The sequence below is a fragment of the Pan paniscus genome, chromosome 5 (assembly GCF_029289425.2).
Source record: "Pan paniscus chromosome 5, NHGRI_mPanPan1-v2.0_pri, whole genome shotgun sequence".
Taxonomy (NCBI): domain Eukaryota; kingdom Metazoa; phylum Chordata; class Mammalia; order Primates; family Hominidae; genus Pan; species Pan paniscus.
The window spans coordinates 189,495,280-189,514,283 of record NC_073254.2 but is presented as its reverse complement, the minus strand read 5'-3'; the positions used below and the strand labels follow the sequence as shown (position 1 = coordinate 189,514,283).

At 48.7% G+C, this 19,004-nt stretch overlaps 2 protein-coding genes across 3 annotated transcripts in view; one reads left to right on the top strand and one right to left on the bottom strand.

Annotated features, from left to right (window-relative positions):
- The first annotated feature begins 3,218 nt into the window (after positions 1-3,218).
- Positions 3,219-19,004, top strand: part of THBS2 (thrombospondin 2) — a 39,540-nt gene continuing 23,754 nt past the window's right edge. The window contains exons 1-8 of one of the 2 annotated variants that reach the window (XM_055114360.2): positions 3,219-3,430; positions 3,524-3,696; positions 6,532-6,605; positions 8,823-9,379; positions 11,515-11,599; positions 15,459-15,655; positions 16,797-16,937; positions 17,693-17,789. In XM_055114360.2, coding sequence (XP_054970335.2) covers positions 6,554-6,605; positions 8,823-9,379; positions 11,515-11,599; positions 15,459-15,655; positions 16,797-16,937; positions 17,693-17,789 — 1,129 coding nt within the window. In that variant the 5' untranslated portion in view covers positions 3,219-3,430; positions 3,524-3,696; positions 6,532-6,553. Of the gene's footprint in view, positions 3,697-6,531; positions 6,606-8,822; positions 9,380-11,514; positions 11,600-15,458; positions 15,656-16,796; positions 16,938-17,692; positions 17,790-19,004 lie in introns of both variants that reach the window. The other variant, XM_055114361.2, reaches the window with a different exon arrangement.
- LOC129398078 (histidine-rich glycoprotein-like) overlaps positions 16,931-19,004 on the bottom strand; it is a 40,069-nt gene continuing 37,995 nt past the window's right edge. Inside the window, exon 3 of the transcript XR_010112555.1 lies at positions 16,931-18,163. The gene's annotated coding sequence lies outside the window, so the exon portion shown is untranslated. The remainder of the gene's footprint in view (positions 18,164-19,004) is intronic.

The window sequence follows — 19,004 nt, the reverse complement described above, 5'->3', positions numbered from 1 at the left end:
AAAATGATTTTTTCAGATGAAATGTACTCCCAGTGAAGATGTTGTGAAATGCTTCACTCCCAGGGAAGATGTTGAGATGACAACAAATAATTTAGACTATTACATAAGCTAAGTTGAAAAAACAGCAGCAACGTTTCAGAGAATGGACATCAATTTTGAAACAAGTTATTGTGTGAGTAAACTGCTATCAAAAACCATGATATGCTACAGAGAAACGTTTTATAAAAGAGTCCATAGATGCAGCAAACTTCATTGTGGTCTTACTCTAAGAACCTTCTACAGACACTCCAACCTTCAGCAACCACCACCCTGATCAGTCAGCAGCCACCAGCATTGAGGCAAGACTCTTCACCAGCAAAAAGATGACGGCTCATTGAAGGCTCAAATGACGGTTAGTAGTTTTGAGCAATGAAATGTTTTAGAATTAAGATATGCACATTGTTCTCTTAGACATAATGCTATTGCACCCTTAATAGACAATAGTGGAGTGTAAACATCCCTTTTATATGCACTGGGAAGGCACAAATCCATGCAACTCACTTTATTGCAGAGGTGTGGAACCGAGCCTGCGGTATCTCCAAGGTGTGCCTGTATTAGTTCCCTGGGCCCGCTATGATGAAGTATCACAAACAACACACATGTATTGTCCCGTGGTTCTGGAGTCCAGCAGTTTTAAACGCAGTGTGTGGCAGGGCTGCACGTCCTCGGAATGTTCTGGCAGAGGCCCCTTCCCTGTCTCCCACAGTTCTGGTGTTTCTGGCAGTCCTTGGTGACCTTGGCTAGTGGTTGCATCACTGTGGTCTCTGCCTCTTTCATCAAGCGGAGCTCGCCCTGTGTCTCCGTCCTCATATTCTCTATTCTTATTAGAACACTAGCCATTAGATTTGGAGCCTGCTCTACATCAGTTCGACGATATCTACACTTGATTTCACCCACAAACACTGTGGTATTTCCAGTAAGCTCATTCACAGGTTTGGGGTGGACGTGAACTTGGGGGGACATGATTCCACCTGCTGCGTGTCTGTCCCTCATCCCCCTGCGCACGCACGTGATGATGCTTCCCTCAGCATTGCTGGCTTTCCTGCCGAAGCCTCTGACTGCTTTTTGTTTCATCCTCACATCTCCCTTCCTCCTTACCCCCAGGGGGCCCAGGGAAGATGCTGACCAGGGGCTGTCCCCTCTACTCCCCCTCTGGTCCCCTGCACAGTGGGCCCATGAAGTCCCGCCTCACCCTGCCAGGAACCTCTCTGTGACTTCCACCGTCTATGAAGCCCATTCCATGCACCTGGCCTGGGTGCCGCACCAGGAGCCTGCTGTTCTTTGCACCATGAACACCTACCCACTCTCTCTGCCTGAAATACTTTCTCAACCGGGGACACCCCATTCACGGGCCATGTTCCAATTGGCTTACCTTCTGTCTCCTCTAAACAGACTTCCCTGATTCTGGGCTGCCAGATTTTACAGAAGGAGGCCCATCTTCTCTGCACCTGCCCATCAGCACGTGGAGTCATGACTACATACCTTCCTGCTCCCCAGTGAGTGTCACGGTCTTCACCGCATGCTTCTGAAGTGCTGAGCAGCTGAGCTGCCTGTCTTCAGCTTTAATCAGGAAACACGCATTCTGTGGACTGAGGAATGGCAGAGGCCGTGGCACGCAGAGTAGGGGATGCCGCCCTCCATGTTCTGGCCCCAGGAAAAACTAACCTGGAGGCAGAAAAACTCAAACTGATGAATGGATAATTATCCACTGAAAATTCTTTAAGGGGAACTGGTTTATACTTTTTTTGAATTTGAGATAACATCAATCTATTTAAACTACTTTTTAATTCAAATGATGACTTTGTCCCCAATAGCTTAAAAAGCAAAATAACGTACCTTAAACATGACACATACACTCTTGGAGGCTTTTGTCTGTGCATGTGTCGGAAACCGATGTTTGCCCAGTGATAAATAAACAGGTGCCATTAGGAAAAACAGAGGTTTTCACAAATGAAAGCTCCTTCCCTCTCCCACACCCGCTCGCATATCCTCCCTGAAGACAGAGGCCAGAAAGTGAGGCTTGCTCTTCATGGTGCCTGCCGACCTCTGCAGCGCTGGACCCCTGTGGGGGAATGCCAGGAGGCTTAAGAGACACTCCCCTGCCACAGACACAGTAAGGGTTGTGTCCACAGAAATTCGCTTTAATGTTCTCTAACTAAGACTTGACGGGTCCATGGCCAGGCTGACAACTCCACACAAACGTGAAGGAATCCGACAGGCAGTTGCCGACATGAAGCAGGTGCAGGTGGCTCCGGGCAAAGCAGCAGCTCCCCAGTCACCATCCACCCCACCTGGGGAAGTAGCACCTCCCCCATCCAAGGTCCACCCCAACCCAGGAGAAGCAGCAGCTCCCCTGTCTGCCATTAACCCTGACCTGGGAGAAACAACACATCCCCAGCCACCTTTCACACTGACCTGGGAGAAACAGCCGCTCCACCATCCACCTTTCACACTGGCCTGGGAGAAGTGGCACCTCCCCCATCCACTGTCCAGCCCAACTTGGGAGAAGCAGCCCCTCCCCCATGTACCATCAACCCCCACCTTAGAGCAGCAGCTTCCCCTTTCCACTGTATACCCTGACCCGGGAGAAGCAGCCCCTCCGCATCCATCGTCCACCCTGACCTCTGAGAAGCGGTGCCCCCCACCCCCATGCAGAGTGCACCCTGATTGCGGGTGATGCCTGAGGTGTGGGAGGGGCGGGGGTTAGCTGCTGCCACTGCTTCTCGTTCTCTCGAGTCCTTGCTCTGTGCCTGCACGTCAGGCTGTTCCTGTGATGGGGCCACGTGCAAGTGTGCACCAAGGGGACTTGGCCGGGTACTGCACGTCCACTGGGACACACCCTTCTACGGGTACTGCACGTCCACTGGGAGACGTCCTTCTAGGGGATCCTCACTGAGCAAATGAAGCAGAATTTGGGTAAAAATGAATTTTCCCAAAGCTGCAGTACAGCTTTTCAGTCCTCTAACTGCCTGAGATAAATGTTGGCAACTTCCTTTTATATTAAATTTCATTTTTGTCACATAATAAACTTGATTATTGACCATAATAACTTTGTTAATATACAGACTGATTATTGATACTCACCGATGTATGTCATGTGTTATTGAGAGTCACTCATTTGGTTTAGAAAGACCAATATCACATTGAGTAATTCGAAACATATTTAAGGCATAGAACTTGCATTTTTTTCTCTTAAGCAAAATGGGGAGTTCTAGCCAATCTTGCTAGTGTTATTTATAGCATCTTATTTCCTGAGAGAAGACAGGAAAAGTGAGTCCCTGCCTTCCCTCTCTCCGTCTGGCTCCTCCCAGGCCTGTCTGGCAGGGGCCGGGGTGCAGGAGGAGGAGACGGCATCCAGTACAGAGGGGCTGGACTTGGACCCCTGCAGCAGGTACTCGGAGCAAATGGTGAGATCAGAAGGGGGATGATGTCATTCCTTCGAAGGAATGAATTAAACGTGCTTCCTCATGTGTCTGATTGACAGCCCTGCACAGGAGAAGCGGCATATAAAGCCGCGCTGCCCGGGAGCCGCTCGGCCACGTCCACCGGAGCGTCCTGCACTGCAGGGCCGGTCTCTCGCTCCAGCAGAGCCTGCGCCTTTCTGACTCGGTCCGGAACACTGAAACCAGTCATCACTGCATCTTTTTGGCAAACCAGGTACGATTATTTCTTAAACTCAATCAATTATTTCATCGTGCTCTAATTTTAAGAAATTAGAGTTCTCGAACTCTAAGAAGCGGAGAAGAAAAAGGAGCAATTTCGATTCTTAACTTAAGGTGGGTGGTGTATCTATTAACACTAAACGGCAAGTGTTTCTTCACGTGGTGTTTCTAGTGCCCGCTTGAAGAGCAAGGCACGTGGCCGCTCCTCAGCTTTTCCTGCGTGGCTGTGCTTTCACCAGCCGGGCACCCCTTCCTCTCTGAGGGTTGTGGCTGCTGCTATTTTAATGTATATACCTGCCTGGGAACCCGGGTAAACGCTTTATGTTTTCAGTTTCCGAAGAAGATTCCACATGAGAGTTTGTTATTGAGGAGAGAATTAGAAACAACTCCCGGAATATCTGAAAAGTAACTGGAGATTAGAGAGAGACTCTGATCGTTAACATTATTAGTAGATTAAAGAGAGACTCTGATTGTTAACATTATTAGCAGCTGAAAAGTGGTTTTGAACATAACTAGAGAGTATTTGTGGTAAGTCTATGGAAAATCCTGTGACTGCCGGGACACACAGCGACTTTTAACAGTCTTGGGGCAGTTTGCATATGAAAAGCGAGCTGGCAGGTTGCCTGGCTACCACTTAAGGAAGGTGGGTTTGGCTGCCCAGGACTGGGAGCTGAGCACCCAGGAGTCTGGTGTTTAATCAGACTGCTGTTGGTGGTGGACGGCCGGTAAACAATTAGCTCTCTGCAAAGCTGTCTTTTACTTTGATCGTTCATACGAAAAGAGTTTTAAAAGACCTTTGCAAATTCAAACTACATTCTGCTGCAGACAGGCACTGAAATCTTTCTTTTGGAAAAACACAAGCATAAACGTGGATGTGTGGCGTGCAGAGGCTGGGGCAGGGGTTAGCGGCACTGGCTCATCCGTGGCTCCATCCCTGCCCGGTGTCCCTGGATGGGCTGAGGCCAGGTAGCCTGGCTGCTCATCCTTCCTGTGGGATGGAGCCTCACCGTCCTTTGACAAACCGCAGCAGGGGATGCTTTGTTAGCCTCCTGCTCTTGTAAGAATCTACCTCAAGGCAGAGACAGTAGGATCTGGTTTCGTCAAAGGAGTTTGATTTAGCTTTTCTAACCTGTCCTTATGAAGCTGGGCATCCAGAACTTTCGCATTTACCATCCTGTTCTTGGCTGGCCTCTGCAGGGCCAGCCCCACACAGCTGTCCTTAGGGGACTGCGACGTACCCGGCAGTGTGGGCTGATGAGGTGGGGAGATGGGAAGAGCCTGCCAAGGCTGTACCTGAGCTGCGTATTCTAACACCGTTCTGTGGTGCTCACTGCGTGCAGGTACTGTTCTAAGCTCGTGGCCAAGTGTTCGCTCCTGTCATTAAACCCTCTTAAGAGCTCCATAGAAAGGCCCTATCAGCACCACCATTATTACCGCAGCTGCCTCGGGCAGTTGGAGTAGAAAGCGCCCCAGACCCAGAGGCACATTCTGCCCCGGTAACCCATGCCTGTGGCTCGCTGGGCTAAGTCAGCCCCTGGTGAAGTTTCATTTGCCGAATTCATCTCTCATGACAACCTGATGAGGTGGGCATTTTACATGACGCTACATTTCATTCTATGGATGAGGAAACTGAGACAGAGAAGTTAAGTAAGTTTCCCTAGGTTGCACAGCCGGTGCTCAGCATTGCTCAGCCTGGTGCTGACTCCGGCCGCAGGCCGTGCTGCTTCCGGAGCCAGGACAGATGAAACAATCACCAAGGACCCCTGGGGCGGCACTGGGGGGAGCAGATGGTTTGGGGGGTGGTCCCAGGAGCAGATGGGTGGGGGGTCTGCAGGTGCTGCCAAGCATTTCTCTTCTGAGGAATGTTTCTCTATTCCTGGAAGGTGAGGATTTCCAGGTTACCAAATGTTGTTTCTGGAGAGGGAGAGTCCTTGGATTAACAATGAGAAGTTAACGGCCTTTGATATTCTAAATATGGGAAGAATTGGGGTCTCAGTCTTCCCTTCAACCTAGAGCAGGGTGTGACCAATTGCTGGAAGGGACCTGGGGAGCCCTGGGACCCTCAGGCTCATGCTCGCCGGGGAGAGGAGAAGCTGAGATCCACAGGGTTAATCGCCCAGCCGGGCTTTGGACCACATCTCCTGACTTTGGGGCCAGCCTCCACCGAGCTGTGCCAACTTAAAATCCCCAAGAATGGAAAAACAGGCCTGCAGGAAAATAAAGAGGCAGGGTCAAAATGATGGCTAAGTCAAGTGTTCTGTTTTTTTGTAAGTATAATTCACCAAATTAAGTTTATTTGTAACTTTTTTTTACAGTTGATATTCATTCTATTTAATTAGGTTATGCATAACTGTTTTTTGCTGGATATTTACACAAAATGCGTTCACAGATTATTTTTGTCAGGCTGGAGATTTTTCTAAATTCAAACTTTCTACATCTAAGTCCTGTCTACGAGTCGTATGAACAGAATTACTCCAGGCAAGCGCTGAACTTGCCCATCTTCCATTTGCTCATCTGTAAATTGAGGACAATTAGAGCAGCACGTACCTCCCAGGCTGTTATGAAGATGAAATAATAGGAATATTTAGAACGTGAAAAGCACAGTGCTTGCCGGCAAATGCTAGCCCAACAAATCTTAGTTACAGTTAGAAGAATCCTGCTGGAAGAGTAAATTTCCTCCTTCGCTCTCAGTTTGCCACAAATCCAGTTGGTGCTGAGTTTTATATGCAAACTGTTTTTCAATGGTCATGTGAGTTACTCGGCCAGTCTCGCTCACAGGCAGGGTTGCAGCTGTGGACTCATCACTAACAAGGGTTTCCTGTATTCCCAGGAGCTCAGCTGCAGGAGGCAGGATGGTCTGGAGGCTGGTCCTGCTGGCTCTGTGGGTGTGGCCCAGCACGCAAGGTGAGTGTCCTCAGAGCCTGTGGTCTCTCTCTGGCTTGTGAAATATGGCTTAGCTGCAAGGGGAGAGATGACAAAATAAAGTGTGTGGTTGGACAATCTTACCCGTGAGGACCTTCTAGCTCCTTTATAAATCAAATAGTAACTTACTTCTGAGCCAATATGACATGAGATAATTTATCTTTGGAAAATTCAGGTGTTAGAGAAAAATGCAATTCCACCTAGAGTTGTACGTTTATCCTTTCTTCTATGGAGGATGTTCACAACACTGCAAGTGTTTGTCCACCTAGAGCTGTACGTTTATCCTTTTCTTCTATGGAGGATGTTCACAACACTGCAAGTGTTTGTCCACCTAGAGCTGTACGTTTATCCTTTCTTCTATGGAGGATGTTCACAACACTGCAAGTGTTTGTCCACCTAGAGCTGTACGTTTATCCTTTCTTCTATGGAGGATGTTCACAACACTGCAAGTGTTTGTCCACCTAGAGCTGTACGTTTATCCTTTCTTCTATGGAGGATGTTCACAACACTGCAAGTGTTTGTCCACCTAGAGCTGTACGTTTATCCTTTCTTCTATGGAGGATGTTCACAACACTGCAAGTGTTTGTCCACCTAGAGCTGTACGTTTATCCTTTCTTCTATGGAGGATGTTCACAACACTGCAAGTGTTTGTCCACCTAGAGCTGTACGTTTATCCTTTCTTCTATGGAGGATGTTCACAACACTGCAAGTGTTCGGTGTTTGATTGTTGAATTCTTTTTGCTCCACTTTCTTCCTCCTTTAAATATTTTCCCATGTGTTTACTTTTCTACAGTATGATTTTTAATGACCACATAATATTCCATCACAGATAAAGCCCGATCTTTTTCAATCAATTCCCACTTAGATTGGTTTATTTTCATTAGCATAAATGATGACACAAAAAATATTGACGTGGATAAATCTTAAGTAGCATTTGTGATTATATCCTTTGGATAGTTTACAAAATTAGAATTGCTGAATCAAAGCTTTTAATTCTTGCCAAGTAACTCTATGGAAAGTGGTCCATTGCCCACTTCTATCAGCAACCCTGTGTATTATCCTGTTCTAATTTGCTAAATATTAGATGAAAAGGAGGGCTTTGTTTAAACTTTCCATTCAGTGTATTACTTTTTTTTTTTTTCTGGGACGGAGTCCTGCTCTGTCACCCAGGCTGGAGGGCAGTGGCGTGATCTGGGCTCACTACAAGCTCCGCCTCCCGGGTTCACGCCATTCTCCTGCCTCAGCCTCCCGAGTAGCTGGGACTACAAGCGCCCACAACCATGCCCGGCTAATTTTTTGTATTTTTAGTAGAGACGGGGTTTCACCGTGTTAGCCATGATGGTCTCCGTCTCCTGACCTCATGATCCACCCACCTCGGCCTCCCAAAGTGCTGGGATTACAGGTGTGAGCCACCGCGCCTGGCTTTGAATTATTTAAACTGTTATGATTTTCGTGAGATCTGATCACTTTTCTTGCCAATAGCTTAGGTGGTGACTTAAAACCATTTGTTTCTGTACTTGATACTGACCACTCTTTCAGATCCTTACCCACAGGGTGCATTAAGAGTTGGAGAATACATTTTTACAAAATAACAACCTGCTGACATAACTGGTTTTAGGCAGTTGATCTCAACAAGAAAGCAACATACGATTTAGCCGCTTTCTGACACTTTATCAATAGCAAGGCTAAAGATCCATGTCTTTCCCAGTTTATTCATTTATTTGGTTTTTTCCTGAGCAATCAACTGGTAGACAGGACGGCTGCTTTTCAGCCTCAGATCTGAGATGGAAGAGCCAGACAGAGTGACCTGGGACATGTGCCAGGATGTCAAGCGAGGCCGGGATTCCCTCACCAAGAAGGTCGGGCTATGCAAAGGGCCAGCTGAACGGACAGGGCGCTGCCTGTCTCCACCGATTTACCTTCTGGCACACGCTCCTCGACCAGCCAGGGGCAGAAACTGACCCCACAGACCCACAGCTGCGTTGGGCCCACACTCTGAGTAGCGGCACTGGCACGGAGGATAGTGGCTTTTCATCAGAGGTGGCTCCAGCATTCCTCTAAAAAAGGGAGAGAAGCTGCGGGATATTGGGAGGCCTCGTTAATTTCCTTACACGCGAGGTTCTGGTTTGTCACCCCGGGTCAGGCCAACCTCGCCCTCTTCCCCTACGTCACCCTTCTCCACTGCGGTTCCCTTTGCAGCTGGTCACCAGGACAAAGACACGACCTTCGACCTTTTCAGTATCAGCAACATCAACCGCAAGACCATTGGCGCCAAGCAGTTCCGCGGGCCCGACCCCGGCGTGCCGGCTTACCGCTTCGTGCGCTTTGACTACATCCCACCGGTGAACGCAGATGACCTCAGCAAGATCACCAAGATCATGCGGCAGAAGGAGGGCTTCTTCCTCACGGCCCAGCTCAAGCAGGACGGCAAGTCCAGGGGCACGCTGTTGGCTCTGGAGGGCCCCGGTCTCTCCCAGAGGCAGTTCGAGATCGTCTCCAATGGCCCCGCGGACACGCTGGATCTCACCTACTGGATTGACGGCACCCGGCACGTGGTCTCCCTGGAGGACGTCGGCCTGGCTGACTCGCAGTGGAAGAACGTCACCGTGCAGGTGGCTGGCGAGACCTACAGCTTGCACGTGGGCTGCGACCTCATAGACAGCTTCGCTCTGGACGAGCCCTTCTACGAGCACCTGCAGGCGGAAAAGAGCCGGATGTACGTGGCCAAAGGCTCTGCCAGAGAGAGTCACTTCAGGGTACGCTCTGCAGGGAGGTGGCCGCCGTGAGGGAGGAAAGAGCTTAGCTGGGAACTGATTTGCTAGTGCGTCTGGTGATGCGATGCTTGAGCAGGCAGAGCCTGGCCTTAGAGAAGCACACTGCACATCCCCGCACGTGCTCACACACATGCATGCACACACCACATGCACACACTGCCCACCACACGCAGCCACAGGCATGTGCACACATGCACACACACACCACACACACACAAACACACATGCGCACAAACACATGAACACACATCCAAAGACATATACACAAACACTGCATATGCACTCACACTCACATATGTATATACATCACACATGTACACACACCACGCAACACACACACAGACACACACACACACACCTCACCACATACACATGCATGTGAACACACCCTCACATATGCATGCCCATGTGCACACAAACACCATACATGGGCACGCACATGCAGGCGCACATAAACACCATTCATACACTCATGTGCACACATGCACACCACACAGACATACATGTGAACACACACATGCACACACGTGCACACACCCTACGTGGGCACCCATGCACATACACAAATAAACACCATGCATGCACTCACATTCACAGACGTGTGCACATACCACACATGCACACACACACCACACACATACATGTGAACACACTCTCATGCATGCACATGTGCACACAACCATATGTAAGCACTTATACATGTGTGCACAAAACAGTTGTGCACACACCACCCACAGCCGTGCAATGCACACACACCACACACATGTGAACACACACATACACACGTGCACAAAAGTACCATACACAGTCACACACATCACATTTACATACCTACACAAATACCATACATACACTCACACATCCCCCCACACATAAACACACGAACATCATATAGATGCACACACAGAACCACACATGTACACACACATACACATGCACAAATGCACACACACTCATACACACGTATACATACACACAAACACCTCATGCAAACTCATGCATGCACATACATCCATCACACATGTGTATACAAACAGGCACACGTGCACACACAATGCATGCAGAGCCACAGGCAGTTGTCAGCACATACGTACTTTCACACAGGCACTCACCCTTTCACATGCAAACACCACATACAAGCGCACACACACACAACAACGCACGCCTTTCTAAGCCACGATTAATCAGAGAGGGCTGCCCCAGGTGTGCTTCCCTAACTGCACTAATTATCATCAGTTGAGATTGAGGCTGGTTTGATGATCAAGGAATCAACCCTATTCAAATGTTTCTAGCAATCCCAGACTTTTTTGATCACAACCAAAACCACTCCTAAATGTTTGCTTTAGTAGCGAAATGATGGGAGAGCAAAGTAGCAGGTGCCCTTTTCCAAGGGAAAGGGCTAGTGATTTATGAGGGAATGGTTTTATGTCCATTTTGGTTAAAATATGTTTGGAAATGAATCTTAAACTGCAGGTCTTTAGAATCACAATGGTGTATGGTACATTGCTCCCTCCCGGACGTGTAGGGCCTTGGAAATAAGTACATGGTTAAACTCAGTAATTTGAGTAAAAGGCCTAGAGATGCATAGCTTGTTGTTGAGTCAATTTCTCATGGGTGTCCAGGAGTTCCATACCATATAGGACTGGCCCAGCCCCGTCGTAACTCAGCTGCGGAAGGCGCTCCTGCAGGCCCAGGGTCTGTGTCTCTGAGAGGACCAGTGGGACTCTGTGAGCCCCTTTGCCCAATGCAGAAACTCGCTAATCATGAGTGACTTGCAAGGAACGAATGGCCTTGAACGTCCATGGGAACATGCCCAGAACACACAGCAGGCCACACCTCTCCAAGGGCCATCTCACTCTTATTTATGAAACATTTCCTTCTTCTAGGTAGATTTCTTACATTACACTTCCATTTCTTGTGTCATGCTTAAAAACAAAATTTCAAAAGTACTATATACAGAAAAACTGATTATAAAGAGATTGCAAACCTGCTACGTAGAAGGAAATACTCTCACTGCTTGAAGATTCCAACTTGTATTTTTAGGATGTCAGTTAGCTTGGCATCAGACATTGGATGTTTATCTGTTGCTCTGTTTTTCTGCTTGTGTGTACTCACAGGGTTTGCTTCAGAACGTCCACCTAGTGTTTGAAAACTCTGTGGAAGACATTCTAAGCAAGAAGGGTTGCCAGCAAGGCCAGGGAGGTAGGTGTGTTGTGAAAAATGCATTTTATATACTGGCTGGGATGGATTTCTATTGTGACATGGTGTGTGTGTGTGTGTGTGTGTGTATGTGTGTGCATGCATGCTTGTAAAAATTTAAGTAAAAATATTTGGGTAACTACCACTATTGTCTTTGAGTGACTTAGCTGGTCAACTTAGACATGTTGATACCTGAAAATAATAAATTGATTAAACAGTTAATTTTAAGTATATTTTAATAATCCAAATAATTTTATTATGGAAGACAAAATATAAATAGCTGGTACTTTAATATGAGTTGAAATATAGACAACTTTTCCAGTATATTAATGTGTGATGCTTGTCTGCCTAAGGAAAGTCATAGATATTTGTCAAACTTGACTTATAGAAGTTTTCTTTTTTTTTTTTTTTTTGAGCCAGAGTCTCACTCTGTCACCCAGGCTGGAGTGCAGTGGTGCAATCTGGGCTCACTGCAAGCTCTGCCTCCTGGGTTCACGCCATTCTTCTGCCTCAGCCTCCCAAGTAGCTGGGACTACAGGCACCCGCCACCACACCCGGCTAATTTTTTGTATTTTTAGAGACGGGGTTTCAGTGTGTTAGCCAGGATGGTCTCGATCTCCTGACCTTGTGATCTGCCCACCTTGGCCTCCCAAAGTGCTGGGATTACAGGTGTGAGCCACCACGCCCAGCCTAGAAGTTTTCTTATACTGTTCATAGTTGTTGACTCCATCATATGATGGAAATCTATGCTACTTAAATCATTGACAGATGATCTCATCTTTTCTGTTAGTTACAATTGTGAATCATATTTCCAAGCACACTTTCCAATATTTTCTTGAGCATTTAATTCTGAAGGTCACTATGACAGGTTCATTAAATGCCGTACATCATTTAATCTTCAGAATGACTACGTGAGATGGGCACTTTCACTTTCTTCATTTTACAAAGATGAAGGCTGGCACCCAAGGGAGTGCTGTGTGGCTGCCATGTTGAGCTCCCCAGTGAGCAGGGAGCAGGGCTGCTGCCTGGGTCTGACAGCCTCAAAGCGGAGCTCACGTCTGCCACACGGTGTGGCTGTGTGCACATGAAGGCCAGGCCATTTCAATTCCAAATTATGACAAGTGTAAACTGTTATGTCATGAATCTATACATCAGGAATATGTGGCATTTGGTATCTTTGATGCACAATGACTCTGTGATCCCACCGCCTACTTCAGAACCGGGGTGCGTAGCCCACTCTTCAGTTACACTTTGCAGGTCCTGGTCATTGTGCACGTCCTGTGAGGAAGGAGAACAAGGAGACATTTGATCATCAATGCAGGGAGAAGGGTGTTCTAAGACCAACCCTCATTCCAGCTCCAACTGTCACCCCCACCACGACCCTCACTGTGCCTGTTACCTGAGGGGTGATTTGCAGCACAGGCGGAGTTATCTTGGCTCCAGCATTCTGCGTGCCAGGGCCTCAGCTTCATGAGGCAGTGCTCTTCTGGGGGCTCCTGGGGTGCAGTTGGCTGTGGGGCTTTTGGGTACTTTTTGTTGCAATAATGTTTTTTCAGTCTGATATATTTATATGTATACGTGTGTGTGTGTGTGTGTATTTTCACTAATATAGAAAAATATTGTTTTTATAAACAAAACATATATGCAAATATTCTTTGTATGAAAGAAAATATACCCTTCGCGGTGTTCCTAATCACATGTTTGTACTATAATTTCACGTGGGTTCAGTTAAACTAGAGCTAAGGTTGTCCATGGCATGTTGAGTCAGTTGTCATAATGGTCAGTGAGTAAAACTAACCTACTATGACAAACATGACTTACACCTCTATGTGAGCAAACACCTTGTGTGTGTGTGTGTGTGTGTGTGTGTGTTACCAGCATACACCCTAGTAGGTGCAGCCTCCTTCAGCAGGTATTTCCTAGGCTCACAGGTGCAAGTCAATAATCCCTGGAACTATCAAAAGCAAACTTTTAAAACTTATGGGAAACTCTTAGATCTTCCAAAAAAAAAAAAAAAAAAAAACACTTACAGAGAAATCTAGATCTGTTATCTCCAGATGTGTAGAATAAGTATGGATCTATATACATATATCTACCTGACCATATGTGGCAATCACCCATGAGTTAGTCTACTCAAAGCCAGGTGGATGCCAATGTCCCATTTGGAGATCTTTGCCAATACAACAAAGACTTCTTCTTCACTGGTTATGTCAGACTTAAGGAAAATTGGTCTTATACAAACAGCTAGTTCATGGATTGGTTCTTGGTAATGACATCCCCTTTTTCACTGTTCGTTAAAAGTGAGAGTAACCTTGTGAAGAGGCTGAGCCATTATTATTTTACAACTGAGAATACTGGCAGAAGCCTGGAGAAATGCAAGTTAGCTGGAAGGTTTTACTACCAGGTAAAACTACATTCCTGTCAGAGCCAGAGCAGAAGCAAAGATATATGCGTTCTTTTGTTTAACTTTTAGAGGAATGAAAAACAAATACCCTAGGTTAGTTAAAGATTAGTGTGCTGGGTAAAATCCACTCAGGGTGGTTTCTTTGTCTCTATTAATATGTTGATATTGACCTGATTGTACATGGTTATGGGCAACATGAATCCGAGGGGAAGCTTCTGAGCTTAGTATGAATTGCAGCACAGTTTATAACCAAGTGATTAAAAACTCAATCACGGAATGCCTGACAGTGCTATAAAATGTCTAAGTCTTTCCTCAATAATGGACTGTCCGAGAGAAGTCAGGCATTTCAAAGATGGGATCTTCACCCCTGAGAGGGAGCAGGGTCCTACATGGGGGTGAGGTGAGCTCTGGCCTAGAGCCTGGGTCCCGACTGCAACTGCGCAGGCCCCGCTGACCTGAGGACTGGACCCCGCCTCCGTCCCTGACTCGCCTCAGGTCAATTTGTAAATTACATGCCATACCCACCCAGGTCCCATGATCTAGGGCTTCAGAGGGAGTGGTGGGAATGTGGAAAGGTGGGAGTGGTGGGAAGGTGGGAGAGGTGGGAAGGTGGGAAGGTGGGAAGGTGGGAGTAGTGGGAAGGTGGGAAGATGGGAGCACTGGGAAGGTGGGAGTGGTGGGAAGGTGGGAAGGTGGGAAGGTGGGAGCGGTGGGAAGGTGGGAAGGTGGGAGTGGTGGGAAGGTGGGAAGGTGGGAGTGGTGGGAAGGTGGGAGTGGTGGGAAGGTGGGAAGGTGGGAGTGGTGGGAAGGTGGGAGTGGTGGGAAGGTGGGAGTGGTGGGAAGGTGGGAAGGTGGGAATGTGGGAAGGTGGGAAGGTAGGAGTGGTGGGAAGGTGGAAAGGTGGGAAGGTGAGAATGTGGGAGCGGTGGGAAGGTGGGAAGTTAGGAGCAGTGGGAAGATGGGAAGGCCAGGAGGAGCAAGGCACAGTCTCGAGGGGACTGGCTGTTTGAGCAAGAGGATAGTGAATTTTCTTTAAAGCAGAGCAAGGAGCCATAACAAAGGGTATTTGGGGATGAAAAAAAAAGGATGAAGAGTCGAGAGGAGCCATCAGAACACATGGGGGATGTGTTCAAGAAGCAGATTTGTGGTCGGAAGCTTTGCAAAGAGGGGACCTGGGTCTGAGTGACATGCGTGGCCACTGGTGCTCCTGCGTTTGGACTGTGCAGGCCTCTCCTATGCTGATGTGTCTCCCCACTCCTGAGCTAATTTCTGTTCTGCTCCTTCTGTGACATGTGGCAGTGTGGGAAATAGCTGCTGTCCCCTGTCCCTGCTGTTCCTGGTGTCACCCAGCACCAGGCTGCTCTGGGAGCCAGGGCAGATGGTCCTCCCTGTGGTCCTGGCCCCTGCTGCTGGCCCCGTCCTCCGTAATGCTCACGGCCCTTCTATGCTTGCCCTCAGCTGAGATCAACGCCATCAGTGAGAACACAGAGACGCTGCGCCTGGGTCCGCATGTCACCACCGAGTACGTGGGCCCCAGCTCGGAGAGGAGGCCCGAGGTGTGCGAACGCTCGTGTGAGGAGCTGGGAAACATGGTCCAGGAGCTCTCGGGGCTCCACGTCCTCGTGAACCAGCTCAGCGAGAACCTCAAGAGAGTGGTGGGTACTCATGCGGGGGCCGCGGGGGTCACAGGGCATGGGCAGCTCCGCCGCTGGCCCATCTCAGCAGGTATCAACATTCCCTGGCCTGGCAGTGCCTCGTGCTCAATGTAAAAACCCACAGTTCACAGGGGAGGTGTCTGCCGGGCTCCTCAGGATCCTTGCTCAATATTCAGCATTGTTAGAGGGAAGTTGGGTAGATCTTGGGAAGTATTCCCAAGGAAAACAGTCCTGGGCACAGTCTCCAAAATAAATTCTTAATTTTGGGAAATTTACCTCCTTGGTAAATCTGTAGGTATGAGTGTACACACACACACACACACACACACACACACCTGCAGAGGAAAATAATTTTATTTAAAGGACTGCATGTTGGCGTAGCTGAAGAGGCAGGACGGGAAGTTCCTGTGAGGCTGGCAGGAGTGAAATGGGTTTGAGCGGCACAGCGCGGCCAGGAAGAGAGGGATCCCTGCGGGGCTCAGGACGGGCAGCTCGCAGTTTAGAGAAAGGGACTGAACATAATGAGGTGCTCCGGGCCACGGTGCCCCACGACGTCCACATGGCTAACCAGGGTGCGGTGACGCTGACTGTCACTCGTACCCAGAGGGCATGAAGTAAATGATGCCAGGAGATGGAGCCCAGGGCAGGGAGGGCGGCGGGGGCAGGAGTCTGGGGCAGGGAGGGCGGCGAGGGCAGGAGCCCGGGGCGGGGAGGGGGTCGAGGGCAGGATCCCAGGGCAGGGAGGGTGGCGAGGGCAGGAGCTTGGCTGTATCCCTGCCTGTCGTTATGGCTGCTGCCTGGGGACCTCGTTCCCACCCCAGTCCCACCTGGCGTCCCCAGTCGAAGGAGCCCCAGCGTTGCTCTGCACTGGTCCAGGTGTGATGTGAGCCACGCGATTTCCGCTCTCCAGGAAGGCAGGTGGATGGGGAGCCCCAGAAGCCCAGGCAGTGACGAAGCTGTGGCTCAGAAAGCCCCGTGAGGATGGAGGACAACTTCCGGAGCTTCCACCCAGGGATGAGTCAAGTCTTACTTGACTTTAGAGCTTTTTAATGAAGGAGGAACTTTGTTTTTCATCCACAAGCATGATGACTAAATATGTAGTATTATTGTCTATACTTAAATGTTTCACTTGATTTTCCAGTCGAATGATAACCAGTTTCTCTGGGAGCTCATCGGTGGCCCTCCTAAGACAAGGAACATGTCAGCTTGCTGGCAGGATGGCCGGTTCTTTGCGGAAAATGAAACGTGGGTGGTGGACAGCTGCACCTCGTGTACCTGCAAGGTGAGGCCCCAGAACACGGCTCCTGGGGGAAGAGGACACCATCGGACCCTTGGCAGAGCCTGACTGCCTGGAAATGCCAGCGTTCAGTGCTGATGTGTGAAACCGGTTCAGCTATGTGAGGAAATTTCAGTGTAAGAAACACAGAAGGGCAGGAACCGTATTTAGGACTTGAATCAACCTCTTTGTTTGCACATAAAGAACCAGAGCCCAGAGAGGGGGAGCAACCTGGCCAGCGTCCCCAGTTGGTTAGAAACAGGAGGAACAGAGAAGCCAGACATGGCCCTAGACTCTGCATTTAATTCCATCTGGTTCCAACAGAGCCTGAGGCTCAGCAGAAACGTTTGGGGGAAATACAAGCCACTGCCTGAAGTCTTACAGACAGACAATTTAGCTTTTAATGTTACTCTATTTCTGCTGACAATGGCCTCAGCATTACCTTAGATAACAGGAGTTCCTGCTGCCCGTCTTTTCTTCCCTCCTTCCAGGAAGCGTGGAGCTCTCTGTTGCATCCTTGCTGCTCAGTGAAGGGAGAAAGGAATGGAATGGATGCAAAGAGCCATCTGGGGGCCCTGTTCTTGTTAGGCTGTCAGCACTAATGGGAGAAAAAGATGCCCTTATTTTCACATCTCTGTAATGTATGGTCCGTAGGATGGAAAACATTCAGCCATTCTGTCGACCCCTTCTAGTCTCAGCCCTTGTACCAGCGTCCCCTCCTTTTAAATGAGTGTTCCATGCATGCCTTTCTTCACTTGTAGAAATTTAAAACCATTTGCCACCAAATCACCTGCCCGCCTGCAACCTGCGCCAGTCCGTCCTTTGTGGAAGGCGAATGCTGCCCTTCCTGCCTCCACTGTGAGTATCGCCAGCCGGCAAGCGCATCCTGCATTTTTAGGAATTCCATGCTTGTTTGTTTATTTATTCATTGGTTGGTTTTGGCAGAGAAGAGTGAGGTTCAGCCCCCTGAGTACAGGTGAGAGAATCAGAGGGCCACCCCAGGCCACTGGTCATCCACTGAGGACTGACTCATGGCCAGAAAGGAGTGTGGAAGCCCTGGGAACGCGGGGGTGGGAAGGCCAGTCCTGATGCTTCTCAGACGAGGAAGCTGAGCCCAGTGGTCACGCAGGTGAGCCCAGAGCAGGCCCCGATGGAGCCCCAGCTGAGAGTCAGAGAACACACGTAGATCTGTGACGGTGTTATGGCAGCAAGTGATCACTGTACACACATTCCTGGAAAAAACAATAGAAAATCAGACAAACAAAAACCAAAGACTGTTATCCGAAGAATATGTTCTAAGGGATAGAAATACATTCCAAGGAACAGAACCTGAGATGGAGAGGAACCACGTGTGGACACCCTGGGGGTTCCCGGGCCACCCTGGAAACTCAGTGCACGTTCAGAGACTGAGTTGGCCCCAACGCTGCCCTCAGGTCTCTGTGCTGCCTCCCACCCCTGCCCCGAGTTCCCTTCCCAAGTTAGCTCTGCTGACCCCACCCAGAGCTCCTGAGCCATCCGTGGCTCCCCAGTGCAGTGCCATTGGCAAGGTGCTTCAGGTCTACACCCCAAGTTGCTGCTGCACTAAGATCAGGCAACGCTTCTCCCAAACTAAACTAGTCACCATCCCCCAAACATTCCCAGAATGTCCCTGTGGCCCCAGAGCTGTGTCATCCTCAGGGCACCTTACCTCTGATGTGGACAGAGAATGAAGGGACTCAGAGCTCACACTCTGCCACTCTGTGATTTTGAATAAAATGGGATTTTTCTGAGTTTCAAATTTATTGCTTGTAACATGCAGAAAATGTATCCCCTATACAGTTAGTCTTATAATTAAAACCAACAATTCAATATGCATAAAAGTGCCTGTTAGGTATTCACAAAGTCAGAATGCTCCTGGCAAAGCATAAAAATATAATCTTGATAATCAAAGGGCCCACATTAGACTAGAAGGAGACATTTTATGTTATCAGGAGCATCATGACCAGGAAAATACCTCCTTGACCATTTTTCTTTTCTTTCATTTCCCTGCTTTCTAGAACACTGAGTCATGGTGCATTCACTGGGCTTCTCTCC